The following is a 24,650-nucleotide window of genomic DNA, read 5'->3' as shown; positions in this document are numbered from 1 at the left end:
CAATGACATCTGGCACAGAGCTTTGTGGGAAGCAGGTTCTCCATAAATGTGATTTGAAACCGTGCAAATCACTACCGTGGTGGTCTTTAGAAAGATAGGAGGGAAACCAAAAGCAATTAATACTCATTTTGTTCACGTAGCCACGCCGTGGAGAATGGGTAAAGGGCCAATTCGGATCGTTTGACAGCGGGAGCCCAGAATACAGATACACACAGCACTGCCCTCCCGGCTGTACCCAAGCAACTGGAAATGCGCCTTAAGTTTTCTGATGGCTCACCTTAGCAAACGTTGAGGATCCTGGCTTCTACCGGACACTACAGCAGGTGCCGTGGCTGGGGATGAGCCAGCAGACGAGCACTAGAGGAGCTCATTCCTCCTGGGGCAGAGGTGCGTGCGGGCATCCGAAGGCGAGGGCCCACCGAGCCAGGATGGGCAAATTTCTGCGCGGTATATCATTGCAGCAACTAATCATTGCTTACGACGGTTCATTTTTCCTAGACCCCTAGAGAACTTCAGGGTGGTTGGGATTTTTTTTATGTATCACCCCATTCTCACTGCCTGTCGGAGTGGCTGAAGACCAATTTTAACAAAGTCCTGAAAAAGACTCCACCCTTTGGAGAGGGGTCAAATGGTAAGAATAAGTTATGAAATCATCCCAAATTTCATCGCATCGTAAATTCGGACTGGTGACTGTGCACGGCGAGAAGCCGAAATGACAACACACACGTGGAACAAAAAAGCGATTCGAGCCCCAAGTTCATGACTAAACAGTCCTCTTGTCTCTCCCATCTGCTCCATTGCCTTCCACGGCGACTTATTTTCATCCGTTCCTCCAAGGAGATACGAATAAACTTCGGGACTTCCGCTGTGCCCTTCACCTCAACCCAGGCAAAGCAGATTTATCTTCTGAGGCTATAATGGGTCTCGTTTTCCATTATTCGAGTTTGCTCTCCACGAGTGGCACATGGCGTACAGAACGCTTCCCGGATGTACAGTGTAGTCATTTGGAGCTTCTCCATTATCTCCAGGACCATTAATTAAATAGGCTCATTAATTAAATCATTCTGCAGTTTCAGAGCAGCATTAGCACGGAGCCTTGACCGGAAGGGGGATGAGTGGTGTCAGTGGAGACAGGAGAATCTCAAAAACAGATGTGGGGGGGGGGGTTGGGGGTGAGGGGCGGGGGCGGGGCGTGAGGACGGAGGTGACAGCGAGGATGACACCCCGGAGGTACGGCACACCTATGATGGAGATGTAGAGAGTCTCCTCCCCACCTCCCCACCTCCCCAATATTCTCCCCAAAGCTCCAGGAGGTGTGTCCCCACCAGGGGCGGAGCGACACCCAGGGCTCTACCTCCCCCACTCCTGAGGCAGAGGGACGCTAGCTGGGAGCTCAGCTTCCACTCTAAGGGCCTCCTCGGCACCCAGTCAAGGCCAGATCCTCACATCCTCTTTCCTGCACACAAATCCAACAACGTCCCACCCTAAGTGCCCCCCCCCCATGAACTCCATGCTCCCCTCTCACATCTGCACGGCTGCTGGGGGGGGGGGGGGCTTCTGGATGTTGCCCCCTGCACCTCGCCCCTCAGCAGGAGGTCTGGGGAACAGGCATGGAGGTCCCTGTGAGACCAGGGACCCGGGTCGTCCCCTGGGTCCGTTCTGGCAACCAGAAAGAGAGGAAGCTTTGAGGCCCAGGTTAGTTATTTGTGATGCCGAGGCCAGGAAAAATACCATGCGGGGTGTTTTCTGCTTGGCCCCGGGGTCCCTAGCGGCTCTGCTCCTCCCTTTGGAACTGCCCCATGACTTTTGACCCCTCTGGTCCACACTGTGCTCTCCCCTGGAGAGCTCAAGGGTACTTCCTGTCCTCAACATTCCCTCGCTTGGAACTTCTTCACAGGCAGCCTTGGGACATCTCTTGTGTTGTTCCTTCGCTGCTACAGTAGGGCTTTCCCCTTGGGATGTGGGATGCCTTATTCCCATGGGATTTGGGCTCAGCTCCTTAGCGCAAAGGAGCCCCCTCCCTGCGCAGAGTGGAGATCTCGGCAGGCTGTGGGCATAGCAGTAACTAGCACAACTGTGGTTTTCATGTCCTAACCTCCGAAGGGAAGATGTATGGTTAGAAGCAGGAATGGCCGATGATAGAAAGGACTGCTTTAGTTCTGTGCTTGCGAATCAGCAAGGAGGAGTAGGCACTTTTTCAAACATAATAGAATCCAAAACTATATTATTTTCCCTTGATTATTTCGATGCTGCTTTAGGCATGAACTATCTAATTTGGGGAGTTTCAATTTTTTTTATTTTAAAAAAGTGTCTTTTAATGTTTATTATCTTGAGAGAGACAGAACGCGAGTGGGGGAGGGGCAGAGAGAGAGGGAGACACAGAATCCGAAGCAGGCTCCGGGCTCCGAGCTGTCAGCGCAGAGCCCGACGCGGGGCTCAAATTCACGGATCGCGAGATCGTGACCTGAGCTGAAGTCCGATGCTTAACTGACTGAGCCACCCAGCCGCCCCTTGAACCATCTGATTTTTGTAATCCTTCATGCCATTTAGCACAGGTAGTCACCCCAGGTAGACACCCCTCAAGTGCAGGGAAGAATGGTGGTAACAGCACAGATGTGGACACAGGGGTCTCTGGAAGGCAGGGTAATGGTCTGAAATGACCAGAAGCTACATATGTGTCACTTCCTCTCTGTCACTGCCAATCAAGTACCTCTAACTACTCGGAACACCTCCTTTCCTTATTCTGCGGAAGTGACATTGTTTCATCGTAACCTCCCATCACTGTCCCTTGGCATCAAAATCAACGCATGCAGCTCGTATTATTCATCAAGTATTTACTGAAAACTTACCACCCTGTGCAAGCCGGAGGCCAGAAGCTTGGGATACGAAGTCATAAAACGCAGTTGCAACGGAGGTGACAAGTAGCTCCATGGTGTGGCTGGGTTTCACACAAATGCTACAGGGAGACTGAGAGACAGCACCCCGGGAGCTGAGCCCAGCACAGGACTTGGGGCTTGAAAAATGAGTTTGTGATCTTTTCGGGGGAGAAGAGGAAAATGTATTCAAGGCACAGGGACTGGTTCGTGCTAAGGCAGGAAGCGTGACAGAGCCTGGTATGTATTGAGAACGGCAGACCGTTCTGTTGAATGGGCTTTCAGTCCATCGTGTGTGTGTGTGTGTGTGTGTGTGTGTGTGTGTGTGTGTGTGTGTGTGTGTGGGTGCGTGCTTGGAGGAGATGATAAGGCTGGAGAGGTGGTAAATGATCTCATGCCTCGTTTATATTTTACCCAGCAGATAAGGGGAAAACAGCTGAGTTTCTTTAGCCATGAAAATAAAGAGATTAGGGTTGGTTTTAGCCAGGTGGTCCTGATGTGAAGAAAGCACGCGAGGGGTGTCATTCCAGAAACCAAGAAACCAGTCTCACCTTCCCTGCCAGTCTGGGCGACACCTGTACAGGCCTAGATTGTGGCAGAGTGAGGCTTTAGAGAAAAAGAGGCGAATGGACCCTTCAGATGCCCTGTCAGATGTGAGGGTCCGGGAGGCAGAGCAGGAAGAATTTTTCACCACTCTGGGTAGGGTGCGGTTACTGACCTAAGGCATTTTTAGTTTTTAGAACAGGGTGGAGAGGATAAACGAGCATTTGCACCAACAAATAAAACTGTTACTCTTGTTTGTAATTTTGTAGCACCAGCGGATAATGAACCCCTTTCCTTGAAAATCACATGGTGTCAATTTCATGCCTGTGGCAAAGCGCCCTAATTAAAGACATCCTACAGTTGCTCAAGTCTTTCCTCCTGCACATTCTTTCCTTTCTCCCACAACAGATCCCCCTACATCAACCCCCTTACCGCAAGACACCAACAGGAGTTCAGACTGAGGGCAAGTGTGGAGCCGTTCTGGGCTCTGGTGCAAGTATGATCTATAAAAAGACATTTAGAAGACAAGGAGCCATGTTGCCATTTGCCTTTAATGGAAAAGTGGCTAGCAGTTACAGTAAAAAAAAAAAAAAAAATTTAGTTTAATAAAAAAAACAAACAAACTATCCAACTTCTAGGCAATCACTGAATTTTCAGAAACACACATACACTCGAAAACCAACGGTCTGTATAAAAATAAACTTTGAATGTGCGGCTAAAAAGGGAGATCCCCAGTCTTTTCGGCTGCACAAACGCTCAGTAAAAAGGAGGCGAGTCTGGGTGAGCCGGGTTCATCCCAGCGCAGAGGGGGCTTTGACTTTGGAAGACAGAGCCTGCTTGAAGCGTCTCTTGAGGTCTTGCATGTTGGGAGAGCGCGGCCGGGGAATGATGGAGGCTCTCCTCCTCTCCCCGCTGACGCCGTGTGACTTGCTCACCTCTTTGCAGAGGTGCTGAAACACATCGCAGACGTCCTCGTAGTTTTCACTGGTGGAAATTTCAAGGAACAGGCTGCCCAGCTCGTTGGCTAGTTGAACGCCATCATGCGTTTGCACCTGCCGGGCATGCAGAAGGTCCCCCTTGTTGCCCACGATGACGACGGGGACCCTGGCGTCAGGGTGGACCTTCCGGATGTGCTGGTAGAGGGGGCGGATGGCCTGGTAGCTGTCGTAGTCCGTGATGGAGTAGACCAGCAGAAAGCCGTCTGCCCACTGCACGCACCTGGACAGAGGATCAGCTACCTGGAGGAGGTTGTCTTGGACCTGAGGAAGATCAACACGCGTCTGGATCAAGGAAGCCCGCAGTGGGAGCGGACTCAAAATAAGATCAAAGGGACCCTCGGGAAAACAAGTTCGAAAAAGAAATCGTAAGTACAGTTTTCAGACTCCACCTAGCTTCTGCGGAAGGCGGCTCTGGCTGCGGGGAGAACAAATTCTCCGGCCAGCTCCCTGCCTGGGATATTTTATTGGCTGCCACTAATGCTCGATCTTTCGGCCCCCTGCTTGGCAGGTATTCTGTGGTGAGCCCTGGCTGACTGAAGGATGACTTCAACGAGAACTTTCAAATTAGAATGGCGCAATCTTTAGGGAACTGGGAATAAACAAAACTTTGAAAACAAGCCAAGATAAATATCTTTTCCCAAGCCCATAAAAATATTTTTAGCATGCCCTTGTTGAGAATGTTACAGAAACAAATTCCTTCTTTCTGTTCTTCCACTAGACCTTGCCTCCCTAGAAGGGAGCGCAATTAATAACTTGTTAATCAAGTTAAATTCCTGACTGCTTGCCAAGGGCTTATCTGGTTGCAATTACTAACTTGAGGGAACAGTTAGAAGCACGTCAGCAGTCCCTGCTAGGGGAGGAGCCCCTCCCCAGAATCCCACCCCAATAATTTTGTTAACGGTTTCCTGGCCCAGTTCTGGAAGCTGGGGAGGACCCATCCCTACAAGCAGTGATGCCCCACTAGGGTTGTAAAGAAAGGTCACGTATCTCTCTCCTTTGGAGGTGAGGGACACCAGGATGCTGCCTCCCTAACCATCCACCCACCCTGCCCGAGCCCCCAGGAGGGTTTCTAAGCCCCCACCTCGGGACAGCCCGCTTCTATATCTAAAGGCAAAACGGGTGTGTTTGGACATCTTGCTCAAGCCTGGGAGCCCTCCTCCGCCCCCGTGTGTGCAAGGTGGTGAGCCGTTTGCTTCTGGCAGTCCTTACCTGGATGCCCCCGGGGGTGTCCTGAATCTGCAAGGATAGCTGGTCCCCCTCCACGTAGACGAGCCGTGAATACAACTTGCCTGGAGAGTGAAGGAGAGTTTGCTTTTAAATTCCTAGCCTCCTATCAGGAGAGAGAGAGCCGGAGCTCGGAGCATGCAGCCACGGAAGCAGAGAGCACGAAATTATTCTAACCTGTATTCGGTTCATAGTCGCCGATGAATCTCTTGGTGAGGAAGCGCACGATCATTGCTGAAAGGGAACCATGGGGAAGTCCGCTAAACGACTGGAACCAAACAGTCACCCCGGACGCTCTCGAGGAAAAGGAGGGGGCGATGGGCCGCAGGGCAGCGGGTACTGCCCCAGTCCTCCGGCTCTGCAACACCCAGGGTGCGGCCGTCGCGGTCTCCCGCGCGTCGGGGTGTGACTGCAGGTGCCCGGCCTGCCGCACCAGCCCCCCGCCATTCTCCAGCAGGTGCCAACCCGGGCGGGAGGGAGCCCTGGAGTAGACGCCCCCGGGAAGCAGCGGGAAAAGCGGGCTGGCGGGGGAGAGCCGGGGCCCGCGCCGAAACTTCCAGGTTCCTCCCCGCGCTCCACCCCGCCCCCCTCCGCTCCAGAGCTCCGGCTCTTCCCCGAAGCCCGGTTATCCCCCACCCCCGGCGCGGCCCCCCGGGCACTCACCGCTCTTGCCCACGCGGCCGGCGCCCAGCACGGCCAGCTTGATGTCCTTGGGCGGGAGGCAATCGGAGGAGGACTCGGGGATGGGCGCGAGCAGACAGTGCCCGGACATGCTGGGCGGCCGCATGGAGGGCGCGCCGGCCGAGCGGGACCCGCCGCCGAGAGCGCAAGCCTGCCGAGCCCGGCCGCAGCGCCGCGGCGGCCAGCAGAGCGCGCGGGGACGCGGGAGCGCGGGCAGCGCGGCGGCCGGCGGAGCGCGCGGGGCCCCGCGGGTTTTAAAGGGCTCGGCGCGCGCGGTGGGGGCGCGGCGGCCGCCTCCGGCTCCTCCTCCTCCCGCCCCTTCCCGCGGCGGCCGGGAGGGGACGCGCTGGGAGAGCCGAGGGGGCCGGTGGCCGCGGGCGTGCGCGCCGCCTAGGCCCTTGACGCGCTGTGCGCGGCTCCCGCCTCCGGCCCCTGGAAGGACCGCCGCCGTCCCGCGAGTGCGTGGGAGGCCCCGCGTCAGGCTGTGCCTGCGTGGCCCTGGGGGCCCCTCCTTCCCGCAGAGACGAACCCGGGTCCCTGGGCCGGTGGGTGAAGCTGAGAGCCCCATGAGCTGGAGCAGGAACGAAAGAGGGAAAGGTGCACTCAGTCGGCTGTCTCCGCAACAACGGGAGGGATAAATTCCTGTTGAGTGCAGTGGGCCTGTTTGTTTCCAAAGGTGCTAAGGGATGGCATTAATAGGGAAGAAAGACGGGGGTGGAGTCCTGAATTCGTGTCAGTATAAGGGAACTCGGTCACGGTGACCTGGCTCCGGGTATGTGAAGGCCCCTTCCGGGCAGTAATAGTTTGCAACTCGGCCTCCCCGCCCGCCCCTCGCCCCTCGCCCCTCCCCGCCCGCCCCTCGCCCCTCGCTCCTCGCCCCTCGCCCCGAACCCTCAATGCACATCCCGTCCCCTGGGAGCTTTGGCTCTGGACTGATTCTCCATTGCTCTCTGCACTTGAGTCAGGCATTTGCTTCATTGCTCAAGTACTAAAATGAAGGTCGGTGAGGATGGGGAGTGGAAGAAGAGGACGCAAAAGGGAAAAGTGGCCTGCTCTCGGGTTTGGGGAGCCCCCCGTAGGAAGGCAGAAGCCTTGGGATTTTATCCTTGTAGGTTCAGAACTTCATGCTTCTGGCCTCCTGTGTACCCACCTCAAATGTCCAGTTGCCTATTGGGCGGCCCCACCCTTACTCGCCCCTTTCTCTTGGTTGAGTCACTTGGCTTTGGCTGCATGACAAACTGCATGAAACTTAATGGTTTAAAACGACAACCCCCCACAGTTGCTCACAAGTCTGTAGGTCAGTGGAGGGGTTATCCTGATCCAGGCCAGAATCAGCTGACCTAGGCTGGGTCCTTTCGCGTATCCGCGGAGAGCTGGCAGGGGGTGGGCGGTGGCGGGCAGGCAGTCAGCTGTGATGGGGGGGGAGCAGTGACGGAGCCACAGGTCTCGCCCCACCCCGCAGGCTGGCCCGACTTTGCTCCTGTGGTGGCTGGGCAGCGAGCGGAAGCAGAAGCAGAAAAGGCCTCTTGAACCCCGGGCTCCATGGCGGAACCCATCACCCCTGCTGCGTTCTGTGGGCCAAAGCAAGCCACCATGCGGCCCAAATTCAAGAGGGGAAGATACACCCCACTCCTCAGTGGAGGGAGCTGAAGTCACATTTGAAAGGGCTGAGGGTATGCAGGGAGGGGCAGAGAGTGGGATCCAGGTTTGCAACCGACCACACTAAGGCATGCTCCTTCCGTCTCCCCGTGTCCAGACCGGCAACCTGTGAGCCATCCTTGATTCGAACCACTCTCTCTTCTGAGTTCCACCATTTCTACGGCCTGCACACCTGGGTGTCTCCCCTCTCCATCCCACTGCTGTCCTCGCTTCTCAGTTGACTTCTTCAGGGCTCCTGCAGCAGACTAGGAATCTCTCCTCTCTCAGATTTCTTTGATCATTGCTGCCACCCCCACCCCTGTCTCCCAGTTCCTCTCTCTTGGGACGCCCTTGGCAGCAGGGGTCTCAACTGTCACTTTCTGTTGAACTGGTTTCCTGCCTGTCTCCAGGAGGGCAGAGACTCTCGTTTGTGCCTTTAGCATCAGCACATAGTGGTAGCTGGGACTTACAAGGTCCTTTGTTCACTGACCGACTTTCTGAATGAGTAAGTGAGTAAATGAAGTCTTCCCTGTGTGAACTGGAAAGGGCAGAAATCGTAGGTACAACCATCATCCAAATACCCCGGTTTTGAAAGCAAAATGCTCTCAAGAGAAAGTGTTCCAGGAAGTGTCCTGAGATGAACTGCCGTATCTCAGTTGCACGGACCTTTGCCGGCTCACAAGGCAGTCTTTTAAACCTCAGTTTAACTGGAAAGATTTGAAGCAGGGCGCCTCCTTCCTCGTCGGGGAGAAGGTACCATAAAGACAGCTACTATTTACAAAACCTTGAAACTATCCGGTTCCAAGGGTCCTTCAGCTGCTCAGTAATAGGGGTCCAAGTTGTTGTCTCCCAGATTCTCTTGACTCTCCTTGGACACAAAAGGGCCCCTGCTTCGCCAAACACCAAGTCCTCAGCAAAGCAGGGAGGGTGGGACTCTATTCTTTGGTCTCTTTTTTATTATGACAAAATAATTCTCAGAACCCGCAGACTTTCTCTTATCTCTGAATCTCCAGAGCTGAGACGTTGAGAGTTTATCCGAGTATCTCGAAAAGACCGGGACTGCCACTCCCTTAGGACAACCGTCGTCCCTTCCCGGGAGCTAGCAGGCACACTGCTTCCCCATTAAAAATCAAGAAATAGAAGAGGGGATCACTGTGGAGCAGGAGTCCACGGGACCTGCCACAAACACCCCTCACTTTCCCATTAAAATGCAGAACTCTCAAGGGAAAAGACAGCACTTTCTTGGCTGAATCTTGGACTTCTCTCTTCACCTCACATTCCCCATCTCACATTCCGTCAGAAATAAGATCGTTTCAATTTAAGGTCATCCAAGAAGTAAGATTCCTAAGACTGTTCCTCTGTCCACTGATGATTATGTTCCATTTTGCATTCATGTTGCACCTTTGCTCAGAGAGCTCAAAATGTTATTCTTTGCATTTGCAGATAGATAATCCATGACCTTTTAATACAGACAATATGTTACCGACTGTTGCTGAACATTATAAATAGCCTTCCTTAAATGGTTGCAGCTTGTGTTCTCTTTCATTTTGGATTTCTTTGTGTCCAGAGTGATGTAAAATTGTACTGCAACCAATATAACACAGGCATACTCAAGTGGTTTTAACATAATGGAGATGCGTAGGCACAGATATACACAAATCCTGTGGGTGTTTAGAATACCTGTGAGTGGCAGAATTTGGTAATTTGCAAATATCAGCCTCAGGAAGTTAACAACCCTTTACCAGCCAAGTAAGCTTGATTTCTAGCCCTCAGGCAAAACTTTGCTGAGGGTACTTGTCTAGTTCAAGAACATCTCTCCCCCCACCGTCCATCATCTCCTAATATCAACTGTCTTTCCTGCGTATCCTAAATCCTTGAACACTGAGCTTACTGGAAACTCACAGACTATCTTTTGGTAGTTTCCCCAGAATAAAAATTGTGCTTCTGTACCAGCTCCCTACTTTATTTCAATCTTCAAAATTATTGAAAATCTACTCATTGCAAAGCTCTATTAAGTGCTGGTACAAAACAGAGAGAACAGCTTTGTTACCATTTACTGAGGAGACAAAGTAGAAGACATTCCCGCCTGCCATCACAGACATCCCTAGTGAAACAGTGAAATTAATTCCCTTTTATAAAATTGCTTAATGTACAAAAAAAATTCGCATACATTTTTTCTTTAATCTTTTTTTTTTTTTGGACAGAGTGTGAGCAGGGGAGTGTTAGCAAGAGAGGGAGACACAGACTCTGAAGCAGGCTCCAGGGTCCAAGCTGTCAGCACAGAGCCTGACATGGGGCTTGAACTCACGAACTACGAGATCATGACCTGAGCCAAAGTTGGGCGCTTAACTGACTGAGCCACCCAGGCGCCCCATTTCTTCCTTAATCTTAGATTAAGCCTGTAAAATGGGTTAAATATCTCCTAAATTGAGATCCAGACAAGTTTGGTACCTTACCCAAAGTCACAGAGCCATTCAGCAGATGCCCCAGCCCCTCTGATGTCCAGTCTTGGCACTTCCCATCAAGGTAGAGAGCAGGATGGGAAACGCGCCAGTCGTGGACAAGGAGTGACAAAGCAGGTCAGGGTGCCAACTCCCAGCAGAGCTACAACGGGAAGAATTAAATCTGATGGGGGCGGGGGTGGTGGTGGTCATCAGGGAAAGCGACACGGAGAAATGGCCCGGTCTCTGAGCTTCAATGACATTTGATAGGTGGAAGCACAGAGGGCAAGAGATAGCATGTCAAGCTGAAGGAAGAGCATGAGCAAAACCATGGAGGTAGAAAGTATAATTCAAGTTCGGGGAGCTGGCAGACTCCAATATCAGGACGGAGCGTGATCCAAGAAGTTGGCGACCCCGCCACGGATGGCGATGAATGCTACCCTCGCTCCGGAATGTATCTGGAGCCCATGGAAAACCACTGAACTGTTCTCGAGGAGGAACGATATGTAACTGTCAGTGCTAGGAGCATGTGAAAAACAGAGTATCATCTCTGCTCCCAAGGATCTTGAGACTATTTACTCATTCATCTCCCAGAAGCAATTCTTCTGGATCTCCTTCTGGCTCAGGAGCAAAAAGTTCAATCACATCTTCCCTTGAGCTGAGCCATCATCATCACCCCATTTCAGAGACAACAGAGTACCTCACCGCATTTCTTTTCCAAGTCAAATGATTTCCATACATTCCAGTCTTGCTAGCCAAGGACGTATGAGAGCATTTTCTCTGTGCTTTTTCCATTTGGGGCTTTATGAGCTAGCCTGTCGGTTACTCCTCACCACACACTCCGGCAGTTTGAAAAGAATCACGACACAGAAACCCCGGGCTGCTTACTCCCTCCTCTGCACACGCTTTCCACCTCAGCAAGAACAGCAAGCAGGTGCTGCCTCACTGTTACTCGTAACCAAATAACCTGTCGAGCACATTCCGTGGAGGTTTTCGTTCGAACAATACCAACCGTTTTCCTTTTCAGTGGGGATGGGACAAATACTGGTCTTCCAAAACCAATTGTTTAAAATTATTTCTCTTGCACTCAAAAAATGAACCTGCTTTGTTTATATTTTAGCAACATTGTTTATATTTTTCCTATTTCTTTTCCCACCAGAGTACAGAGAAGATGCTATAGACATTAGTGAGAACATCAAAGAGATATCAAACCATGGGTTTTTTTTTTCCCCCCTACCACAGAGTGGGACAAATTTTATTCAACCCTCGGGATTGGGCTCAACTGAACAAAAACAGAGGCCTTAAAAGACACCTAGCTAGATGAGAAAAGAATTAAAAGTTCAAAGAGCCAGGCACCTTCACTTATGGTCATGGCTCTAACTGAAAAGCAGGGTGAAAAGTTTTACAGTTAGAACATTTTCCTTCATTCTCATCAAGTGTATGAAAAGGGAATTGCATGGTAAGAGATTCACTTACAATTTCACAACCTGTAACAATTACTCGTTTTTATTTTTTTATTAAAAAAAATTTTTTTTAACGTTTATTTATTTTTGAGACAGAGAGACAGAGCATGAACGGGGGAGGGGCAGAGAGAGAGGGAGACACAGAATCAGAAGCAAGCTCCAGGCTCCGAGCCATCAGCCCAGAGCCCGACGCGGGACTCGAACTCACGGACCGCGAGATCGTGACCTCAGCTGAAGTCAGACGCTCAACCGACTGAGCCACCCAGGCGCGCCCAATTACTCGTTTTTAAAAGGACCTGCATTTCAAGGCGGGTACGTAATCTACCAGTGCACACACACATTACTCAAAGCTCAGGGAATTGGATGCAATTTATTTCACCAGTAATAAAACCCCTCCAAATGAATCTGGGTAGTCTATGCAGGATATCAAGATGGAGCTCCCCAAGAGGAAGCTGGAAATACAGTCGGAGCTCCAGAGAATGTGCGCTCTGAAATTTGAGTCTCAAGTGTATTAGAGAGGACTCAAACTTGAGCAAGCATCTCAACCACCCAGAGAGGCTGTGAAGAGTGCTGGGCCCAGCCCCAGAATTTGATTCAGTAGGCCCACATTCTTAACGAATTTCCAAAAAACGTAGATGCCATGTGGGGAACCATACTTGAGAGCCACTGGCTTGGGTTATGCAGAAAATACAGAGAATAGAGACAGATGCGGAGCATCACGAAGCCAGAAAAACAGGGTGCAGGGTCAGACAGGTAGAAAAACCTGGGTGAAGTAGGATGGCAGAAGCCTCTGGAACAGAAAGTTAGTCGTTGGCACGTCCAACATCAAGGAGGTAAAATCAAAATTGACGTGTTTGGTGACCCTTGAGAGGAGGTTCATAGGAACGGTGGGGGCAGAAGCCAGATTTGCACTGGGGCGCTAGGAAATTAAGTTACAGATGGGACAAGGCAGGCACAAGAGAAGCGGCTTCATTTAATTTGCCGGCTGAAGTCAAGGAAAAGCAAGTGGAAAGGGTCAAGGGTGCAAGATCCAGGAATAATCAACGAAACCAGAGCAGACGCACGTCAACGCCAACGTTCTCCCCTCTGCTGTCCCTTTACACACCGCGCCCTCCTGGCTTACCTTGTCTTACACAGCTTGAAGTCTTAACTGCTCCTCCTAGATTGTCCTCTTTGCAGTTTGTCCCCACTTCTCTGGTAGAGTAGGTAACAAGTATTCCCTACCCTGAGAATGTTAAGTTGATAACCACCCCAACAAAATGCACCAAGTACAAAAGCAAGCGCGCAACTTGGCCTATCTGAGGCACCGCAAAGGTAGTGTAATTGAATTGGACCTTGGGGCTCAAGGAGTAGGAGGTCAGAAAGGCAGGCACTGACCAGACGATGTGGGTTTTTATAAGGCCCTTGAGAATCTGGAGGTCGGAAAGGTAGTCAAGACACAGCAAAGACTGCACTAAGAGGCAAAGGGAAACCAGGCAAGTGCTGCAGAAGGTGAAGCCAAGTCCGTAATGAATGCAGTATGCTCCCACCAAGTTAGCAAAGACTGAATGAGAACAGTGCGGACACCGGCATTTTCATTCACGGGAGGGCAAACTAGTATAATCCTTCAGGAAAACAATTTATTCTCAATGAGTCGGGAATCCGGAAAACACATTTTAGACTCCCCGCTGTGTGCGAGGAACAATCTTTATTTTTTTTTTTAATTTTTTTTCAACGTTTATTTATTTTTGGGACAGAGAGAGACAGAGCATGAACGGGGGAGGGTCAGAGAGAGAGGGAGACACAGAATCGGAAACAGGCTCCAGGCTCCGAGCCATCAGCCCAGAGCCTGACGTGGGGCTCGAACTCACGGACCGCAAGATCGTGACCTGGCTGAAGTCGGACGCTTAACCGACTGCGCCACCCAGGCGCCCCAACAATCTTTAAAGCGTAATCTGAAAAGCCCCAAATGCCTTACGTACATTCGCAGGACCACCGCTGCCACGGACTGCACCGCACCCCAGATGGGAGCTCGCGGGTCCCGATGAACTGCCCGAAGGTCACTGCCCTAAGCCAGCTCTCCTTGCGGCCCTTCTTTCCCTCAACATTCAGCCTCGCCAGCTCTCCCGCACCGAGCGCATCTTGTCCTCCGCCAGGCCTCTTCTCACAAGCATGCCATGGGGGTCACGGTTTAACAGGAAATCACAGGCTCTGAGTGCACAAAGGACCTCCGGGAACCGTGTGGTCCAATCCCTATACTCCTGCAGGGAACACCCTCATTTCACAGGGGACAACAGAAAGTGAGGTTAACACGAGCTGCTGGAAGACAAGCCAAGAACTGTTGAGGTTTCTTGAGGTTTCCACAGCATGTGGGAGATTTAAATAATCCCGGAAAACAAGATTAAACGAAAGAGAAAATGCACATCAAAAAAAAGACAGTGCTTTCTCATTAATCCCAAGAGCATTTATTAAATGCTTACTATGTGCCAGGCCTTAGGAGTGCAAAGTTACTAAGACAATCTCTAACCTCAGGTGTAATGGGTAAGACAAGTTTTTCAAAATTATAAACACTGTAAAAAAAAGCAAACACACCTGCCGTGGTAATAGATATAAGGGATTTAATTCTATCATCCCAAAGCAGATTTTCTCCTTTGATTCCAGTTTCATTCCTCTCCTTTCTCCTTAAAATACATTAGGGAAGGTTCACTTATGACATGCAAGGTGAACAAAGGACAATCAGGAATTCACCAACTTTAGAAAGCACAGGCAGTCTTGGGCAAAGGCAAGTGCAAAGGACCTGGGGCAACAAAGAGCGTTTCCAATAAACAAATTCTTCCTAACACCATATAGAAAAACACTTAACAGGAAATGACAGGGAAAACAATTTAGTGGGAACCAGAATGCTTTAAACAATCTTTTTAAGTAATAGGCTTTAAAGGGAAGTTCTTTATCCTTAAAACATAGCTACTTAAGACTTGATACAATTACAAGTACTCAACTTTCCGTGCTTAAATGCAATCTCAACAGATAACCTTTCATTTGTTTTTAAAAAATCTTTTTTCTTAGTGATTTAGAGGAACTATTTTCAAACTACTATAAAATATGTTACAGGTACTATCTGGCAGTTCCTAATCAATTGAGTATATTGTACAATAAACCACCTCACATCTTTCAGCAAAAACAAAACAAACAAAAACCCCATCATATTTTAACGTTTATTTTTGACTCTAGAGAGACCACAAGCAGGGGAGGACAGAGAGGGAGACACAGAATCCAAAGCAGGATCCAGGCTCTGAGCTGTCAGCACAGAGCCTGACGCGGGGCTCAAACTCATGGACTGCAAGATCATGACCTGACCCAAAGTCCGATGCTTAACTGAGTCATCCAGGTGCCTCAAAACCCACAAAATTTGAATAAAGCCATCCCCCACTGAATTAGGATATGAAGTTTGCTTTAAATACTTCTTTGGGGAAGATAATACCATGCTGCTACTCAATTAAAAGAAACATTTTTATAGTCTTGACATCTTTTATTTTTTTTACATTTGTCACGCCATGAATTCATAGGGAATGGGTTCCAACAGCTCAGGCTCCTTTCCATTGGTTCTCACAAAGTGTGCTTCTCTGGGTGGGGCAGGCTATTAAAAAAGAAAAAGGCAAGGGAACAATCATGTAAACTACAATCATCAATTTCAAAGTACTCTAGAACCAAAAAAAAGTAACATAGTCAATTCATTAACTTTCATGTAAAAGAAAATGACCACTGAGCAAGTTTTAAAATTCCCAAGATCAATACCAAGAAGCCATCTGCCAAGCACTCACCTGGCGCTTCAGTTGAACCCAAGTACCTTTCTCCTTAGCTTCCTTCTTTTTCTGATCATTTTCCTTCACACGCTTCAGGAAGCTGTCTCGGCTCTTTGAGTGCTTAATGTGCTCGATACGTACATTAATTCTCTTAGCAAGAATCTTGCCCCTGGAGAACAGAAATTCCTATAAATGCTCCAGCAAAAATGTAACAAAGTCCAAAAGCACTTCTGCCAATTTCATTTATTAAAAAAAAAAAGAAAAAACAAACATTAAGGGCACCTGGGTGGCTCAGTCAGTTAAGTGTCCCACTCTTGATGTGAGCTCAGGCCACAATATCCTAATTTGGGAGATCAAGCCCCCCACTGCGCTCTGTGCTGACTGCGTGGAGCCTGGGATTCCCTCTCTCTCAGTCCCTCCCCTGCTCCCATGTGCTCTCTCCCCAAAACAAACAAAAAAACCACAATCCATTTAAAATAAATCAACCACGAACCTTTTACCAACAAATAGGATTAAAGAGCAAGGTACAGCTAATTTACAATCATTTATTAATCGTACTGGAAGGAAGAGGTGTTGAGGTAAACACCCCCCATTTGTAAGCTTTCTTTTAACGAGGTGACAGACCTCACAATACTAAATACGCAAACCAAATCGCTAACTAGATTCACACCGTGTTACACATCCTTTTACACTCTGAACATCAGAGTTGCTTAACACCAAGTTCTAATGAACATTTTTCATTAGGTCTAGTTCAATTTGTTTCCTCTGACAGGATACAAGACAAACACCCAGTTTGCTTGAGTTTTGAAAGGATATTTCCTTTGCCCCACTTGAATGACCAATAAAGACATAAGTCCAATTGGCAAAGTGAAACGGGGGTATGAGGGAATACTAATCAGCTGGAAAGACACCAGGCGTTACTTACTTAACTTGTTTGTTGACAACAATGCCAACAGCATGCTGGGTAACATTGTAGACTCTTCCAGTTTTGCCGTGGTAACATTTGTGGGGCATTCCTTTTTGAACAGTGCCCATTCCCTGTTAAAAGGAGGTCAAAGTTATGCCAGCAATCTCCCCTTTTTACATCCTGACTCTTAAAGTAACTAAGATACTCTTAGAATTTTTCTTTTAAACGGCAACTCCAGAGCTTTCAGAGCCGGTGAAATGGGTTTTTCACATTGCTTTAAGCAATCAAAAAGACAATCATCATTAAGCTCTAGAGTGCCAGGATTCTTTTAAACACCCATCACAAAAGAACGTAACTTTCACCGTTTTTTAGAAAACAGCAATCTCCATCTTCATCAACAGTTAAATTTTGTACGAACGTATTATTCCTTTCCACCTTAAAAAACCTGATTTTTCCACTACCTGTTAACAAACAAGTAGTAAAGTTTTCAGATTCAAGAATAGCACTTTAAAAACTCTGGTTTCTGGAAGTTAAATTAGCCATTCTACATTTATGAGCTCTTATTTAGGCCAAAAATGTCCCCCTATTTAGGAGAATAAAAAGTCAACAGGTGAAATACAATATACACTAGTATCTGAATTTCAGTATTACACTTTTCTAGCTTCTAATGTTGTTCTGTAGGTTATTTACCCAATTTTAGAATTTACCTTGATGTCCACAATATCACCTTTCTTGTAGATTCGCATGTATGTTGCCAAAGGAACAACTCCTGTCCCCCAAAAAATCAGTATAGTTAGTATCAAGATTAAAAAGTCCAGACTACAAAATACATGTAAGCTTACTAGCCTTCAACATACTCTTATCTTTGACAGTTGTATTTTTAAAATCTTGTTGACAAAAAACAACTATATGAAATTTATGCTTTTTACTTACTACAGAGAACAAGTTAGGTAGATGCTGGTTAACTAACACCATTTATTAAAAACACATTATACAAATATATACTATGTTTGCTCTCAAGAAGGAAGTATCTACTTACCATGTTTTCTAAAAGGCCTAGAGAACATATAGCGAGTACCTCTCCTCTTTCCCTTTGTGTTGGTCATTTTGGCGAATTACTGAAAACAGTAAGTATAAAACGTCAAACAAAACCGCAAAATTGGTAATTGTCTTTTTAAACAAACAAACAAAAAAAACCCAATCAAACCCCGTAAATTTCAAATGCTTGCTTTACAACAAAAAAATCTAAGTTGACTCACCAATTACTTCCCATAAAGGATAAAACCCCATCATTTTGGCATGTAGATCTTCACGCAAACTGCCTAAGTGCTATCAACATTAAAGCTACGAAGACCTGGATTTTGGAACCCACACCAGTACTTTCCCTGTTAGAACATAAAACACAGAACTTCTGCCCCACTTTTGTAGAACCCATCTGAGAATGCCAAAGGCACTGGAATTACTAACGGACAGTAATTTACTGTCGGAGAGCAAAACAACTCAGCCCTGCATTTTTACGTGGCGGATTAAACCCCTTCTCTTAAAGAGGTCATTTTTTGTGACCCTGTATCTCTTACACAGGGTCAGGTCTACAAAGCACTCAGCAACTTTTTTTAACATTTTGAGAGAGAGGGAGCCTGCAGGTGCAAATGGGGGAGGGGCAGAATCTGGAGCAGGCTGCAGGCTCCCAGCTGTCAGCACAAAGCCTGACGTGGGGTCCGAATCCGAACCCTGAGATCGTGACCTCAGTCGAAGTCCGACGCCCAACCAACTGAGCCACCCAGGCGCCCCCACCGAGCAACTTCTAGTGTCTGTGTCTAATATTAAGTGGTAGTTAATTCATCGTTATCTAAGAATTCACATATAGGCATTTCAAATTGCATCTTTCACTGTTCCCCAAAAGGTTGAAACAATGGCTTTTATGCTTCAGGTCGCTGGAGAGCAGAACTCCCACCGCTGGGAATTACTCCAACCACAAGGCAAAATATATGGAAGTCAGGCTTAACTTGATGAGACCCTAACATAAATCCCTTAACTTATGAACACTTCTTAAAAGAAAAGTGACTCCAAAGCACCTTCTTCGTGGAACCTGAGACGCAAAGGGACACAATGTTTCACCCGACCCCCCAAAGCGGGGTTAAAAACATAACTAAGCATCTATGAAGTGCCAGCTACGCTGCGTGAATCCTCAAATTCTCTACATTTGTACCCAGCGCATACAAAAGCGTGAAGTCCATCATATATACAAGAGATGCTCTGCAGGTCCAAATCACTTCCCCGGGTCACAAAGTGGCAGATTTGATGATGGAAGCAATTTCGGACTCCAGAAACCATTCTTTCACCAGATCCATTTTCCCCAGTAAGAAATCACCCAACACACGCTTTTGAAAATGATACTTGATGTAGGGAATAGCGATGCTTTCTTTAGTCTCCAAAAGCACCAACCTGCACGCCACCTGCAGTTTGCTCAGCTCTGGTAGCTAAAATTAGCAAACTAAACCCCCCCCCCCCCCAAAACACCTAAGATTAAGTGGTAATTCACTAACTCCTCCCCCTCCCCCCAAGAGTCTACCTGAGACACACAACTATTCGGGAATCCTTTCACCGGCTGCCCCGGCCTTAAAATACCTACGGCAACCTGAACGTACTTTCCGTTTGTCCAAATGCGACTTGGGCCTAAAATCTGTAACAACCGGGATAATTTCACAAGCACTAACGCCGAGGGGTCTGGGGTTCACATCCTGCGAGGCGACTAAGCGGGCATCTACTCTTTTCTCGGACCACGGGCCTGGGCTTTCACACACACCCCGAGACCTCCTTGGAGGTTAAAACTCCTGACTTTAAGCCCGTTTTAAACCCGTCCCAAACGACCGTAAGTCCCCACCCAACCCATTGCAAGTTTAGGTTGCACATTAGGGGCCAAAACTCCACACGGAGTTCCAAAGGCCTGCCTGGGCCACGCGGCCCCACAAAGCCTGTCCGAAGGCCCAGAGTACGGAGTCTAAAGCCGCGGGGACCCAAGAAAAACCAACGATTCCCTAAACTGACCCGAGTCGCCTCCCCGCTGTATCTCGACTTCGCTTCTCTGGAGCCTCTCCCCCCGCAGGGCCCTGGCCTCGCGGTCCGGTCCTCAGCCCCCCGGCCCAGGCCCGGCGCACGCCGCTCCCGGTCTGATTGAACATGGCTCCACCGCCCAGGCCGGTGGGCCCCGAACAGTCTAACCAGTCCCTTTCAGGCCTCAATGCACAGCCGGAGCGGTCACAGGGTCAGGACTCAGGTCTGGGGGGCAAGCGGCACCGGGAGCCACGCGCAGGCCCTACCTGGAAGATGGCGGTTCCGGCCGAAAGGAAAGAGGCGGGGCTGCAGCGCGCGCCTTACAAGGGCCTACGGGCTGCCCGCGGCACTGCCTGAAAGAAACGCCAGCCGAAAGCAACTCTTCCGGGGAAAAGGATCTTCTCAGAGAACAAGGGGAACCCTTAGAATATTTTTCTTTTTTGTCAAAAAGAGGCAATAGACCTACACAAGCTGACACTTGGATTTTTCCAGACAGCCCGGAAAGGGGCCTTCAAGGACGTCAAACAGGGCGCCTACGTCCTACGCGTGCCGACGTTCGCCTTTACGTTGAGCTTACGCCGGAAGTGGGCGTGTACAGGCGTCTCCGGGCGCCGGGGAGAGGCTGGTCTAACGGAGTTTAAGCCTTTTGCGGGGCTCCTAGCAGTCGTATGCTTGCAGAAATGATTACGTGAGCACAGAGGGCAGATTACAATGAGGAAAGCATATTATCCAGTTTGTGTCTTTCAAAAGTTCTTTTTTCCTCTATGAGTCACGGCATAACCACGTTCTTGCTGGTAGGTGCGTAAATGTTACATCCATTTTGGGAAGCGCTTTGTCAGATTGAAGTAAAACCTCAAATTTTCAAATACTGTATCCTGGCATTCTGCTTCTAAGTTTGTATCTTACAGAACCTTTGACATGTAGGCAAGAATGCGTAACAGCACTGAGTAGAAGCAAAAGATTAGAAACCTCCCCTGGTGAGAACAAATACATGAATGGGATGCTCATATGAGGGAATATTATATGCCAGTAAATCAGTACTAAACCCAGAAATATGAGGCCAGAAGAGGAAGATGTAGAATGTATATAGCATGACAATTTATATACACACGATCTTAAAACTTGTAACACTACCGTATGTTGCTTAGGTATATATGCATATGTATTGGGAGTACTCAAGAAATAAAAGGGGGTAAAAATCGTACTTAGAATTTTTACCTCCAGTAGGAAAAGAACTGGAAAGTAGTACAAGAAAGGGTTTTGCGGGCGCCTGGGTGGCTCAGTGGGTTAAGCATCCGACTTGGCTCAGGTCACGATCTTGTGGTTAGTGGGTTGTTGGGCTCTGTGCTGACCGCTCAGAGCCTGGAGCCTGCTTGGGATTCTGTGTCTCCCTCTCTCTGCTCCTCCCCCACTGATAACTCTGTCTGTCTCTCTCAGATTCTCTGTGTGTGTCTGTCTGTCCCTCACCCGCTCACACTCTATCTCTCTCTCAAAAATAAATAAGCATTAAAAAAAAAAAAAGGATTCGATAAAGACTGTCTCCTGATTCCTTAAGTTCTTGAGCAAGTGAGCTCAAGGCAAGAAACTACAGACAGAATGTATAAATTCAAAATTTTGAAGCCTATGCAGTTTTTAAAAATTACAAGTTCCAGATGCTTCGGGGTTGTAAGTCAAATTTCAAAATCAACGGAATAACATTATTTAAATTCAAGCAGGTTAAGATTTTTGTTGCTTAGATTATTTTTAGAAAAAAACATCATAAAAATAATACAATCATGAGAAAAGGATCAGACAAATTCCGCTATTGGGACATTCTACAAAATATCTGGCCAGCATTCCTCAAACTGTCAAGCTCGTAAAAAACAAGGGTAGTCTGAAAAACTGCCACGGCATAAGGAGACGTGATAATTACATGTGATGTGGTTTCTTGGATGGGATCTTAACAGAAAAATAATATTAGGTAAAAATTAAGGAAGTCTGAATAAACTATGGCCTTCAGTTAACAACACTGTACAAAATTTGGGACATCTGGTGGCTTGGTTGAGCATCTGACTCTTGATTTTGGCTCAGGTCATGATCCCAGGGTCATGGGACCAAGCCCCATGTTGGGCTCCACACTCAGTGTGGAGCCTGCTTAAGATTCTCTCTCCCTGCACCTCTCCCCTGCCCACGCTCTCTCTCCCTCTCTGTCTCTCTAAAATAAACAAAAAGCCCTCCCCCCCCCCCGAAACTCAACAATGTACAAAACTGGTCCACTACCTTCACTGTATTATACCCTCCTTTGGTCTCTATATTCTTTATCCAGCTTCATTTTTAGTAGTTCATTGTTACAGTCACTCTATCTCAACTAACTCAAATCAGTCTTCCATATCACTCTCCTAAAAAATGTACCACCTTGGATACATGCAACCTGTTTTCTTCAACACATAGAGTGGTTTTTGTTGTTGTTGTTGTTTTGTTTTTTAGAGAGAAAGAGGGCATGGTGAGCGAGGGGCAGAGAGGGGGAGGGAGAGAGAATCCCACACACTGAGAGTGTGGAGCCACAAGTGGAGCTTGAACTCACCCGATGTGGGACTGAAACTCATGAACCGGGAGATCATGACCTGAGCTTAGCTAAGTCAGATGCTTAACTGACGAGCCACCCCGGTGGCTCATAGAGTGTTTTTTAAATTAAGGTATGTTACATAAAAATCAAGATTTCTGGCTCCTCTTAAATCAGAGGATGTGACAACATAGGATTGGCACTGTTGGTGGCAGCAGTCCAGTGGCCACCCCCTTGAGACTGGATATAGATTCTTGAGTTTCATGTCCACTCAGCCTGCTTCAGGTTCACTTGTCTTGGCCCCTGTAGGCATTTGAGCTTTTAGCCTGTGCCACAAATTCATGGTCAACAACTCTCAAGTGGTGCCTGACATCCCCACTGCAGTTCAGTTAATTTACGTTCCTACTCTCTGTGAAGATTATTTCATGTTTTTTTTCTTCAGTAACCAAATCTTCCGTCCCTTTCGAAACTTCACCCTTTTTCAGCCGACAGTTGCTTCATTTTTATCAATGTACAAACACGCTTTGGTCTTTCCCCTCTCCTTCCGGGCCCTACTTGACCTCATCTTCCCTTCTATGTTCTTCCATCAAGCTCCTTAGAAAAGAATCATGGGAAATTACTGTTTCTGTACATCAGAAACCGTCAGAGTTCAGCAGTGTCCTATGATTTAACCCAATACGTGATCATTATGATCTCTTCCTTACATCCCATTCTGTTTCCAGTTTGATCTGACTTCTGCCCCAATCATGCTCTTCAGACTGCTTCCACGTTGCCAAGACCAAAAGGTAGTCGATGTGCGTGGTTTTCTTAATCTCTGAGAAGCTTTGGCCACTCCCTCCTTGAAACACTACCCTTTCTGACCAGTCCACCGCCTGCTTTGCTGGTCTTCTTTTTCTTCCTGTCCTCTAAAAGGCTTCTTCAGGATTTGGAACTGGTTCCCTTCTCTTCTCTTTCTACGCCTTCTTCTTGGGGGAAATCCACGTCTACCTATAATTTTAAATTTCGTCTCTATCCTGCTTACTACCACATTTATTTTGAAATTCAAGACTCTTCTCAAAACTATTCAGCCTGACATCTCTTCTTGGATACATTTTGGCATCTCAAAGTTAATGTGTCCAAAATAAAACTTACCTTTCCACCCCCAAACCTGTTTTCAGTGCAGTGTTTCCCATGTCAGTGAGTGGCATAAGCCAGAAACCTCAGTTTCATTTTTAAGTTTTCCTCCCCCCCCCGCCCCCATATCCCATCCATCAGCATATTTTTATCCAGTAATACCTGTAAAATATATCTCCGGATGGCCTACCTCCTCCCATGTCCACCACCACCACTAGAATCTCTCCCCCAGACTAGCAGTGGCCCCATTAAGGTCACTTTTTTCTCTCTTGCTTCTGCTCTGTCCATTTTCTACATAGCAGCCAGAATGATCTTTTAGAAATGTGAACTCAGTTGTGTCATAACCTTGCTTAAAGTCCTCCAAAGGCTTTCTGTTGCTCTTAGAATAAAATCTATACTCCTTACCTTGGTTTACAAGGTCCTGTATAAACCAGTTCTGGGTTATCTTCTCAGGGTCACTTGGTTTCCCCGCCCCAGCTCCTTTGTAGCCTTCTGTGGTTCCCTAACCCGGACCAGGGCTCTCTAGCCTCAGGGGTTTTATGCACACTCTTCCCCTTTGCCTTTCCCATGGCTCATTCTTATCTTTTTTGCTTCCTAAGCATTAGCATCTGCATAGTTAGGAATTTAGTAAGGTGTTTAAATTATAGAACAAATCCAGATGCTGTGACCAAAGTATTGGCAATTACTTTGTGCTTCTATTTTAGGTAACTCTTTAAAAATCTTTTTTAGAGATTTTAAAGATTTTTGTCATAGGAAAATATAATTGGAAGGTGGCAGTTGTTTTTTAGCATAGTTTTTTACGTCACTCATCAGTTGGTCCAGGCTAAGTGTAACCAGAATCATATTACTTTTAGCCTAAGAAAATCATAATTAAGAAGATAAAAATAATAGTACAACAAATCCAGAATTAATGTGTTCTTGGTGTGGCCCACCATTTTAGACTTTGTATATTGTTCTTGACTATCTTGAATAATAAATAATTGAACCCCGGTATAATGTACGTATATGTGTGTATACACATATGGACACATAGGTATATATGTGTGCATACATCAGAGAGAGAGGCTGAGAGATTTTTTTAAAATACATACACTAAAATGCACACATCTAAGTGTATACGTGGATGGTCTTTGACTAATTTTTATAACTTTACAACCAGTATTTACGACAAAGGTATAGACCATTGCCATCCCTGTGGAAAATTCCCTGATGACCCTTTCCAGCTAACCCTCCTCCCCACCACAACCATCTGATATCCTGATTTCTACAATTATAGAGTAGTTTTGCCTTTTCTGAAATTTCACATAAATGGCGCCCTACAGTCTGCACTCTTACTTATCTTCTTTTGTTCAGCTCAGTGTTTTCAAGATTGCACCACGTCATCGGGACCA

General features: G+C 47.7%; 2 protein-coding genes, 1 long non-coding RNA gene and 2 other non-coding genes across 15 annotated transcripts in view; 1 reads left to right on the top strand and 4 right to left on the bottom strand.

Annotated features, from left to right (window-relative positions):
- Window positions 1–1,984: 1,984 nt before the first annotated feature.
- On the bottom strand, window positions 1,985–19,947 carry RPL21 (ribosomal protein L21). Of its 2 annotated transcripts, none has more exons than XM_045045549.1 (6): window positions 19,871–19,947; window positions 17,590–17,668; window positions 17,258–17,319; window positions 16,569–16,681; window positions 15,662–15,812; window positions 1,985–2,047 (listed from the first exon to the last, which is right to left on the bottom strand). In XM_045045549.1, exons 2-6 carry the CDS (start codon window positions 17,654–17,656, stop codon window positions 2,000–2,002), a joined length of 441 nt encoding a protein of 146 aa, XP_044901484.1. In that variant the 5' UTR covers window positions 17,657–17,668; window positions 19,871–19,947; the 3' UTR covers window positions 1,985–1,999. The 2 variants fall into 2 exon arrangements, with proteins under 2 accessions (XP_044901484.1, XP_003980316.1); XM_003980267.6 differs by lacking the exon at window positions 1,985–2,047 and adding an exon at window positions 15,355–15,477 and having other exon boundaries at window positions 19,871–19,944.
- Window positions 3,950–6,537, bottom strand: RASL11A (RAS like family 11 member A). Its single transcript, XM_003980301.5, has 4 exons — window positions 6,302–6,537; window positions 5,816–5,872; window positions 5,624–5,703; window positions 3,950–4,675 (listed from the first exon to the last, which is right to left on the bottom strand). The coding sequence occupies exons 1-4, from the start codon at window positions 6,423–6,425 to the stop codon at window positions 4,208–4,210; spliced, it is 729 nt and encodes a 242-aa protein (XP_003980350.4). The 5' UTR covers window positions 6,426–6,537; the 3' UTR covers window positions 3,950–4,207.
- LOC111557034 lies at window positions 16,398–16,524 on the bottom strand. The gene has a single exon (XR_002736782.1). It is a non-coding gene; the product is annotated as a small nucleolar RNA SNORA27 (small nucleolar RNA).
- LOC111557008 lies at window positions 16,789–16,859 on the bottom strand. The gene has a single exon (XR_002736728.1). It is a non-coding gene; the product is annotated as a small nucleolar RNA SNORD102 (small nucleolar RNA).
- A 151-nt stretch (window positions 19,948–20,098) lies between the features above and the next one.
- LOC102901461 overlaps window positions 20,099–24,650 on the top strand; it is a 39,380-nt gene continuing 34,828 nt past the window's right edge. For 7 of the 10 annotated variants that reach the window (XR_006590212.1, XR_002152097.3, XR_439403.5 and 4 more), the window contains exon 1: window positions 20,099–20,398. This is a non-coding gene — a long non-coding RNA (uncharacterized LOC102901461). Of the gene's footprint in view, window positions 20,403–24,650 lie in introns of all 10 variants that reach the window. The other 3 variants (XR_002152115.3, XR_002152051.3, XR_006590182.1) reach the window with 1 other exon arrangement.

Source organism: Felis catus, chromosome A1, assembly GCF_018350175.1.
Source record: "Felis catus isolate Fca126 chromosome A1, F.catus_Fca126_mat1.0, whole genome shotgun sequence".
NCBI lineage: Eukaryota > Metazoa > Chordata > Mammalia > Carnivora > Felidae > Felis > Felis catus.
This window is presented reverse-complemented; position numbering and strand designations above follow the sequence as displayed.

Bases quoted from the DNA above. Each gene is read 5' to 3' on its own strand.
- RASL11A (XM_003980301.5), bottom strand. From the start codon at position 6,425: ATGCGGCCGCCCAGCATGTCCGGGCACTGTCTGCTCGCGCCCATCCCC. The intron at 5,873-6,301 runs GTGAGTGCCCGG...GTTCCCTTTCAG, and splicing joins CGGCCGCGTGGGCAAGAGCG to CAATGATCGTGCGCTTCCTC. The intron at 4,676-5,623 runs GTAAGGACTGCC...GATCTTCCTCAG, and splicing joins ACACCCCCGGGGGCATCCAG to GTCCAAGACAACCTCCTCCA.
- RPL21 (XM_003980267.6), bottom strand. From the start codon at position 17,656: ATGACCAACACAAAGGGAAAGAGGAGAGGTACTCGCTATATGTTCTCT. The intron at 15,813-16,568 runs GTAAGTAACGCC...TCTGTTCTCCAG, and splicing joins GTTGTCAACAAACAAGTTAA to GGGCAAGATTCTTGCTAAGA. The intron at 15,478-15,661 runs GTGAGTGCTTGG...CTTTTTTAATAG, and splicing joins GGGTTCAACTGAAGCGCCAG to CCTGCCCCACCCAGAGAAGC.